This window comes from Aotus nancymaae, unplaced genomic scaffold, assembly GCF_030222135.1.
Source record: "Aotus nancymaae isolate 86718 unplaced genomic scaffold, 86718_ANA_hifiasm-v0.15.2.pri h1tg000032l_0, whole genome shotgun sequence".
NCBI lineage: Eukaryota > Metazoa > Chordata > Mammalia > Primates > Aotidae > Aotus > Aotus nancymaae.
In genome coordinates this window covers 14,800,316-14,809,824 of record NW_026988445.1, presented here as the reverse complement: position 1 = coordinate 14,809,824, position 9,509 = coordinate 14,800,316, and the positions used below count along the sequence as shown (strand labels likewise).

At 48.1% G+C, this 9,509-nt stretch overlaps 1 protein-coding gene across 1 annotated transcript; it reads right to left on the bottom strand.

The window, feature by feature from the left end:
• Positions 1-219: 219 nt before the first annotated feature.
• On the bottom strand, positions 220-9,116 carry RHOU (ras homolog family member U). Its single transcript, XM_064383576.1, has 3 exons — positions 8,855-9,116; positions 7,119-7,177; positions 220-1,484 (listed from the first exon to the last, which is right to left on the bottom strand). The coding sequence occupies exons 1-3, from the start codon at positions 9,114-9,116 to the stop codon at positions 1,029-1,031; spliced, it is 777 nt and encodes a 258-aa protein (XP_064239646.1). The 3' UTR covers positions 220-1,028.
• Between the last annotated feature and the right edge of the window lie 393 nt (positions 9,117-9,509).

The following is a 9,509-nucleotide window of genomic DNA, read 5'->3' as shown; positions in this document are numbered from 1 at the left end:
TGTGTGCATGTGTGCATGTGGCTGTGCACACAGAGAAGTACATCTTGGCTGACTTAAGAAAAAATGATCTGTTTCCTGTCCCACAAACATTTGCTGTTGACCTTTCAAAAGTATTCACCTCCCTGCCGAAGCAACAGCTTGAATATGGAAGTTTAAAAACAATCCAGATAGGTGCTCCCTGGTGCCCTCGCTACCTAGGATTGAGGCAGCTTGGTGCCAGTGTTACAGTACCAAAAGCAAATGTCACATTCTGATCTCCACAGGAATCACTCCCTAAAACATGAGAAATACTGACTAACACTTCCTTTCCTCTGCACGGCACTCTATGTTCATACAGTGTCAGCACAACTGGTCTAAGAAAGAAAACTCCCATAAGCAAGTTTCCTTTTTTGTCTACACAGTGCAATATAGTCATGGGATGTTTTTTGTTGGTTGTTTTTAAATCATAAGAAACTGGGTATTAGTAAATGACAAAAGTGACTGTTTTGAGGTTTTGTAGGCAGAGGTCTCGCATTTTTTTCTCAGAGTTTTGCTCCTTTAAAAAAAAAAAAAAGGTATGGTTTGCATGGAGTTTCAAAGCTAAGAACTGTTCCTACCATGGTTGACCCGTGTACGTAATGCACTTTGCATTAAGTAGCCCTTAATCAAGAGAGGGTTAGCCATAGCACCCTCCCTTTCGTTCTTCTGTACATTATAATGTAGCAGAATTGCATTCTTGACATCCAGACTTGAGGTGTCTTCTTCATATTAGATATCAATTAACCCAGAGGTCTAGAACTCTAAATTTCCAGAGATGTGAAAAATGTTTAATTTACTTCAAAAATATCTTGCATAAGTATCTCATCCCTAAGCTCACACAACAAGAAAATTAAAGGCAAGAAAGAATGCGTAAGTTGAGAGCTCCTCCTATAATACATATACACACACTCTCTATACAGGTTCTACACAGTAAAAGGAGTTGTTTCAGCTAATATAGCTTCTAATATCGATTTCATCTGAAAATAGCCTTTCTGGGTGTCTTGCCAGCATCATACAAAACAGCAGTACTTCTTCCACCAGGACTTGGAGAGGTTTTTCATTTTATCTGGAGTCCTGCTTTTAGACTTCTTTGGCTGTTGCTGAGTGTCCGAGTATTGAATGCCAGCGACGATGGCTGCATCAAAGACCTCTTTGAGGTTTTTTTGAGTCAAGGCTGAACACTCGATGTAGGAGGCGGCTTTGATTTCCTCGGCGCACAGCTTAGCCGCCTCTTCAGGCACTGGCTTTTCTTTGCATTTGTCCAACTCAATGAGGACTTTGACGTCTTCTCTGAGATCTGACTGTGTTCCAACTAGGATGATGGGAGCTTTGGGACAGTGGCACCGAATCTCTGGCACCCATTTCTCACTGACATTCTGGAAAGATGAGGGGCTCACGACACTAAAGCAGAGCAGGAAGATGTCTGTGTTGGTGTAGCAGAGAGGTCTCAGCTTGTCAAACTCATCCTGCAACCAAGCAAAGTCCCCAAAAGTTATTTTTTAATCAATTCTCATCAGTAAAAAGATCATCTTCACATTCTTCCTGAAAGGGTCTGGCAGGTGATAGAAGACTCACTGGTCCTAGGAGGAAGAGCCAGCAGCCTTGAAACCATCGTGCTGTTTACCAAGCAGAGCCAGCGCACAGCAAAGGTGTGGCAGCCGTCTGCTGTCAGGGCCAGCTACGGCCTGAACACTGCCAAGCATGTTCAAAATGTTCATCGACACTCAAGACTACCTGCAGCTTAACATAGAAAAAGTGCTCAAAGCAGGTGGGTTCTAGAAATAAAATGGACTTTAGTCTTCAGCTGAGTGTAACCCAAACTTACTCTCAACTCTTGGTACTTAGCTACTCTTCTAAAATTCAGACCATATCCACACTGATCCTCAAGACCCGGACTATGAACCTCAAGACCCCAGTCTATGAACACAGATCCTCTCTTTATGAATCCAGCCCTACAACAGCTCTGAGAGACGCCGATTTCATCCCATCTGCACTGTGCACACACTCTGCCCACACCATGCACAGCAGTGTAGAGTAATGCTAATCAGACTCAAGGCCGGACCAGAAATGGAGTTGAGGACCTTTGTCAGGCCACGGTCATCAGCGACTCAGAAAACTTGTGCTTCTCAATGTCACTTACAGACACTAGTTAATAGATCCTCATTCTGGCTATATCTTCTCTTCCTCCCTCCTTCCTTCATTTTCTCCTGCTTCCTTTATCCTTGCCAATACCCATGGCCTCCACGTACAGTGCTTTGGACAGACAAGAACTGGAGAATAGGCACGCACACCCTACCCTTAAGGTATAGAGAGGTGGACGGAATAAATTAGAGTTGATTGTAAATAAACCAATGGTTGTGCTGCCAGTGCTCTCCCACGGTCAGCCACTCGACAGACAACACTGAACATCACCTGCACTCAAGGCACAGTGGCAGGCGAGGGGATTTGGTTGTGAACAGACAGATGCTGGTCTCCAAATTAGCAAACATTCCATAGTTCCCTGTAGCACCACATTCAGCTAACTGAAAACTTTCGCTCAACTCTTTTGTAGAAAAATATTTACTCTTTCTTATTTAAAATGTGTATCTGTTGGTGCCAGCCATCCTCAGGTATAAATGATTTCTCAATGACAAGACAAAGCTCAATGCCATTCATGTTTTACATTACTCAATTGACACAATCTGATTATTTACTAAGTACTATTTATATCTACATTATTCTCCATCTGTGGCTTTTTTCTCTCGGTATAAAAGAAACCTGCAACTTATTTGAATGGACTTTCTTCATTGCTTCAATTACGGGACACCAACCAACCAACTAATCACATTAAAGTCAACCAGCTAAAATGCCCAGGAAACAACATGGTATTTCAGAATGTCACTGACGTTTGTGAGGCTTCTGCAAGTGCAAGTTGAAAAAGAATGACTTACCCAAGTGTGGCAGCACGTGCCTACAGTCACAGTTACTTGGGAAGCTGAGGCAGGGGAATCACTTGAGCCCAGGAGTTCAAGACCAGCCTGGGTGACATAGAAAGACCCCTGTCTCTAAAAACAGCTTTAAAAAGAAAAAGAACAACTTAAGTTTCTTCATGCCAACTTTGTACTGAATAAATAAACACAGAAATGCAGTCAGGTAGACTACGGCTCAGCTCTGAAGATGTTTTAATGGAATGCTCCCTCTGTCCTTAGAGGGCCTTAAAGAAAAAAGTATAAAACTAAGACCAGCATTAAGGCAGCCCCTCAGGTAGCTGCCCCTTCAGGTAGGTACCCCTTCAGGTAGCTACCCCCCCAAGGTAGCTCCCCCCTCAGACAGATCCCCCCAGGTTAGCTCCCCCCTCAGGTAGCTGCCCCCTCAGGTAGCAGCCCCCCCGGTAGCTCCCCGCTCAGGTAGTAGCCCCCCCGTAGCTCCCCCCTCAGGTAGTTGCCCCCTCAGGTAGCTCCCCCCTCAGGTAGCTCCCACTTCAGGTAGATGCCCCCCCCGGTAGCTCCCCCCTCAGGTAGCTGCCCCCTCAGGTAGCAGCCCCCCCGATAGCTCCCCCCTCAGGTAGCTGCCCCCTCAGGTAGCAGCCCCCCCCAGGTAGCTCCCCCCTCAGGTAGCTCCCACTTCAGGTAGATGCCCCCCCAGGTAGCTTCCCCCTCAGGTAGCTGCCCCCTCAGGTAGCTGCCCCCTCAGGTAGCTGCCCCTTGGCCATGCCCTGGCATCTGGGGTTGCATTACTGAGAAAAAGGAAGGCAAGCACAAGGGCTGAGCCTTCTGAGTGGGCTTTGGAAAGGTATCTCCCCAGATCTCTTGAGATTCTGGCTAAGGAACTTGAGAAGTAAAACAGAAATTAGACCCTCTTGCTCAGTGCCTGACTAGAAACCTTAGATATTTGATGAATGCAATACACACGTGCAATGAGGACAACTGGAATGCACCCTTTAAAAAAAAAAAAAGGCATTCTGAGGCCAAGCAATTTGCATGTGCTTGCCAGATCTGCAGTATAGATACTGCACAGGATTCTGATCAGGGTGGGCGGGGCAGAGAGAGAAGACTGGATTCTATATCCCTCTGGTTTGGCTGCAACTCGATTTTTTTTTTAGTATACCTTATGGGTCAAAAGGCTGAAGAATTTTCAGCTTCTATTGGCAATTCTCCAGTGAACTACTCCTATTTCAGCAATACTTTTTCTCTTATGCCAAAGGTATGTTTTTTCAAGTCTCCAATCTGTCTCTGATCAATCTGCCCTTGAGACTGTAAGCCCAGTGTTAAAAACTCCTTTTGACGTCTTATAGACTCACCTACCCTCCCTAACCAGAAAAGCCAAAGGTTCAGGAAGTGATTTCTTCAGCCTCTAGAGCCATACTCTCCTTCCATCAATTTCTGTGGGAAACCCACACTCCAGCTCCACATCCCCAAGTTCCAGCCTATCTGTGTTCATTCCGATTCTCCGGGCATCTGAAGTGGAGGTCAGTGGAGTCACTTGACCCTCAGTTGACCTTATGTCAACTGCCTAGAAGAGGTACGTGTTCCTTACTCCATAAGGAAACATGGCAGGTATCACAGCAGGTCCCCTAAAATGTATTTTATCATACCAGGACGAGGGAGAGTCAAAAAGAACTACCACTTTGACCAGCTTGGCTAGTAGTCTAAACAAAGACTAATTTATAAACGGGGTAACAGGAAAACACAAACACAAACACCTGACCTACCTTACCAGCAGCATATTTTTCATAGTTTTTGAAGTTGGTTTTCTACAAATTTTTAGATCATGGTCTTATTCATTAATTAATTGGGTATTTTCTTCTAACCAGAACACAAAAGTTAATAAATACAGTAAATCTCATTGCAAATATTGCTGGGAGGCCAGAATAATAATTTCCAAACAAACTGAAGCTTATAAACGTAGCACCAAGACCTTCATTTTTCCCTAATTATAAACGTTTTTGGATAAAAATACTTCTAAAGTGATGTATGTGCTTCCCTGATTTTTAAACAGATTATTCTAAGGAACAATTTAACTCTTCCTTGATAATTCAGAGTCATTTTTACAAAGTTTTTCTAGTAAACTTCCTATTTGTCTTTCAAAACTCTGCTGAGAGTGTTTCCTGCCAGGCCCAGCCAGCCTGCACCTCTGACCCGGAGCCTCTTTCCCTCCCTTACTCCTTCACAAGCTTCCATAAACTGGTTTGTCTTCCCTCCACACTGTAATCTATTAAGGGGCAGGCCCACGACTTATGGTTGCACCCTCACCACTGGTCCTCCTCTGGTTCATCCATTCTATAAAACCACAAGATTAAGCCCTGCTATGTGCCAGGCACTACACTGGGCACTGGGCATGAAACCCCAGCTCAAGAAGCTGCATCCTGCTTGAAGAGCCAACACTTACGAGGAGCCCAGTGGTGGACAGTGATATTTGAGTGACGTCCTGGAGCAGGTAGGTGCACTGAGCTTCTGCTCCTCCCCATAAAGCTCCCTGGTAACTATGCCTTTGGACCTCCTGTGTTTTCCTGACTTCCGTCTTATCCTCAGGCTCTGACTTCAGCAAGGATGACTATGCTTAATGAGATGTTCCTCTGCTCGTGTTTTAAAGATCAGGAAACCTGATCCCCTTGTAGGCAAAGCATTCTCACTTCATACAAGGAAATGAAGCTTGAATTATAAGTACCACCATGGCATTTAGGAAGATTCAGTACTAGAACTGACTGTATTCTTTGATTTTTCATCTTTTTTTCCAAGAGATGATCTTGCTCTGTTGCTCAGGCTGGGGTGCAGTGGCACCATCATAGCTCACTACAGCCTCAAACTCCTGGGTTCAAGCCATCCTCCTGCTTCAGCCTCCCAAGTGGCTACTGCTGGGACTACAGGCAGTGCCACCACACCAGGCTAATTTTTTTATTTTGTAGAGATGATGTCTTGCTATGCTACCCAGGCTGGTCTCAAACTCCTGGTTTCATGCAATCCTCCCACCTCAGCCTCCCAAAGAGTACAAACCACCACACCCAACCTGATTTTTGTTTTCTACAGGCAATACAATACAGACAGTGCTCGGTTTTTCCAAGCTGAGGTGCTCCCATGCTATGGCCTCCACCAGCCCAGTGTTCCTTGGAGATCAAGGCTACCCAGTCTTGTATCATCTTGAGGTTTAAAAAATAAGACCTGTCCTCAGTTCTGAATCTGCTGTCCCACAGTAGGTGAGCAACTTGGGAGCTCTGGCTTAGATGAGGCTCCGGGGGCCAGTGGAAAACGAATGCCTTCCTAAACATACATGGTCATGTGATGGCACCTCAGAAAGTGAAGGGGGCACTTTCACCTGCCTACAAAGTACACCTGGGATTTGCTGAACCCTAGAACATACTATAGAAACAAGTTCATTAACTATCACTTTGCCAAAATCAAGTACCCCTGGGAGTTCACAAGGCACAGCCTGACTTCAATGACTCGAGGACCACCAAGCGGGGGGTTCTTCTGGGGACCACAAAGAGGGAATCCCACACTCCCTAGCTATTTCCTCCATGTGCCCAGCCCTCGAGATAAGAACCAGCATTCACAATTTGGATAGAACAAGCCCAGTTGGTTCATCCCTCCAGCTTAGGATTGCTCTGACAAATGTGTCTGTGCTTCAGGGAATGGGGCTGGTCCGAATGAGTCAAACCATAGCTCAGGAAGGGAAATATTAACCCTTACTGGTGTAAATTCCATCTTTTTCTTGAGCAAATTTCTTAAATAACTGACTCACTGGCCTTTAATAAAATGATTATATCACTAACTTACTTTGGGAAATGATGACAAAACATCGCTGAAATTTTTTTCATAAAAACCAGGGAGTAAATAACAGAACTCCTTTAAGATAAGAGCTGTTCTTGACCCTGCTCCCTCCCTTGCTTGGCTACGTAGAGCTGGGCCAAACCCTGTTTTATTAGTTTGGAGGTATCTTCCTCTGCTTCCTGTCCCCCAACCCCTGGTCCCTGCCCACCCTCAGAGAGAGGCCAACAGCAGGGGTGGGTCTACTTCATGAGGCTTTAGAATGACCCAGTTACTGACTGAGGGAATCAAAGGTTATTTGGAAATCTTTAAAAGGCTGTTTCCTTTCCCAGCACTGAGCTGTAACATGATACTGACCTGTCCGGCAGTGTCACAGAGCTGGAGTCTCACAGGCCGCCCATCCACAGACACCACAGCTTAAAAACAAAACCAAAATGACAATCAAGAGGTGTCTTTTAACCCCTTCCAGAATACTAATAGTTTTAGCTTGCACTATCATTCTCACTCCAAACTCCTCTGCTCCTATTCTAGGTCCTCTAATGAATTAAAGACTCACCTAAAACAAGGAGGCCCTGTGGAGGCGTTTTTGTATACAAACCGCGGGCTGGCAAGTCACTCCATTGCCATGGACCAGGCAGCAAATCCCCGAGCCCTTTGATGGTGCCCCCAGAAAGGCCTATGCTTTTCTCCCAGTCCTGGAAGATTTATTTTCCTGTCACACTCATTTCAAAGGCCCTAAAAACAACACTGGGGGTAAATGGGAAGCAACGCTGCAGTTTTAAATCAGTGGAAAACCTCACAGATAATTCTGTTTTCCCTTGGGAAAAGTTCCCCAACTTCATGGTTTGTCATAAAATTCTAGTTTGTTTTGAGAACATGTGCAAACACAGACTGCCCACATTGTCCCGTTTAAAAATGAGGGCACTCCTTATCTCTATGGCAGGTCAAAAGGAGGATTAAAAAAGAAGAAAAGAAAGCCATGCCCACCTTTCCACTGGGCTCCAGGACTCGAGGAGTGTGGCAAGGCCTGCAGCAGACAGGTTGTGGAAGTTTCTATTTTAATTAAGCACTCACTTTTATCTCTTTCTACACAACTTTCTAATTGTTTCTAAATGTTTATACTAGTCAGCAGGGTGGGAGGAGAAACAGTACCCTGTGGTGGGAACCCACCAGTATAGCACCCATTTTTCTAGGGTACCTTTGGGATGAAAGGAAGGTCAGAGAAGCAACTTTAAAAAAAAAAAAAAAAAAAAGCAGCAGCAGCAGCAGCAAGACAGTTAAGTGTTCATACTAGCTTCTGTGAATTTTAACTTTTTCTAAAATTTCTAAAAGACCTGAAAATCAAGATAAAGATTTCCTTTATCATTTTATTTACCAAGGGAAATGACATCGCACCGGTACATAAGGGCTTTAAGCAGCTTAAAGGGATCCTGAAAAGATACCAACAATCAGAATCCGAGCCCATGCGGGTGGGGAAGGTGGTAGGGCTCAGAAGAAACGGTGTTTACTCTCCAGGTCTCATCCAAACCTAAGCCTTCACGAGGGCTGCTCGGGCTATTTTCACTAAATCAAGTGTTTTCCTGGCGTCTCCGCGGCTCTTTAAAGTGGAGATGCCCCTCGTGAGCTGAGCCGCCAGAAAGGAAAGGGGCTACGCTCAGGGCCACAGGTAAAGGCACCTGAGCGTCACCTTCTGATTGAAAGTCCGCAGCGGCGCCAGTGACGTCTCCCTCAGGAAACTTTGCTCTAACGCAGCAACCTGGCCAGGCAGCCTGAACTCAACCTCTTTCACTCCTGCTTATCTGTTGCCTTTTTTTTTTTTTTTAATTGGCTCTGACTGCCTCTCTGCCCTCCCCTCACCAAGCTCTGGTTGTAGGGCTCTCCATTCCTCCGTGGCCCTTTCGTGTTTGCTCCGTGCTTGCCTGGTCCCTGAGACTCAGGAAACGTCCTGCACTCCTCATTTGCCCGGCTTCCCCGCCGGAGCCGCGCGGGGGCCCTGCAGCCCCCTGGGGAGCCCCGCGACCCTCGCGCCATCCTCCCTCCCCTGGGCGGACCGCGGCCACGCGCCCCCGGCCCCGGCCCCCAGGCCAGCTCACCCGAGAAGTTGTCGAAGGCGGTGGGGATGTACTCGGTGGGGTAGCCGTTGGTGGTGTAGCTTACCACCAGGCTCGTCTTGCCCACCGCGCCGTCGCCGACCAGCACGCACTTGACGCCGCGCCCCTCGGCACCGCCCGCGCGCCCCCGGCCCCCCGGTTCCCCAGGCCCGCGTGCCCCGCGTCCCCCGCGCTCCCGACGCGGCGGCACCGGAGGGGCCTCGCAGCGGTCGGGAAACGCGGGGTCCCCCTGCTGCGGGGGCATCGATCCGCGAGAGCGGGCTTGCGGGCGCGGGAGAGCAGGGCCCGGCCCGACCGCCCCTCCGCCCCGGAGGGTTGCGGGAGGGAGGAGCTGTCACCGACAGCTGCGGGCGCGTCCCCGGCCCCTGAGAGTGGCAGTTCCGAGCCGCACGGCTCGTAGACAAAGGCGGCCGGGGAGGGTCGTGGCTCCTCGCTCCGGCGGCGCCAGCCGCTCTGCCCCGCGCGATTGGAGGACAGCGGTCCGAGTGCCGTGGATCCCGAGCACTCTGTCTCCGCCCGGCTTCCCGGCGACACGACGCGTGGGGGGCGGGCAGGCGGGCGGGGAAGGAAAAGAGGCGGGTCCGGCCGGGCAGCTGAGTCCCCGCGCCGAGGCCACAGCGCCCCCAGCCTGCGCGCC

Coding starts and splice junctions, on each gene's coding strand:
- RHOU (XM_064383576.1), bottom strand. CDS start 9,116: ATGCCCCCGCAGCAGGGGGACCCCGCGTTTCCCGACCGCTGCGAGGCC. Junction 7,178..8,854: donor CGCCTTCGACAACTTCTCGG/GTGAGCTGGCCT, acceptor TTTGTTTTTAAG/CTGTGGTGTCTGTGGATGGG. Junction 1,485..7,118: donor TCTGTGACACTGCCGGACAG/GTCAGTATCATG, acceptor GCTTGGTTGCAG/GATGAGTTTGACAAGCTGAG.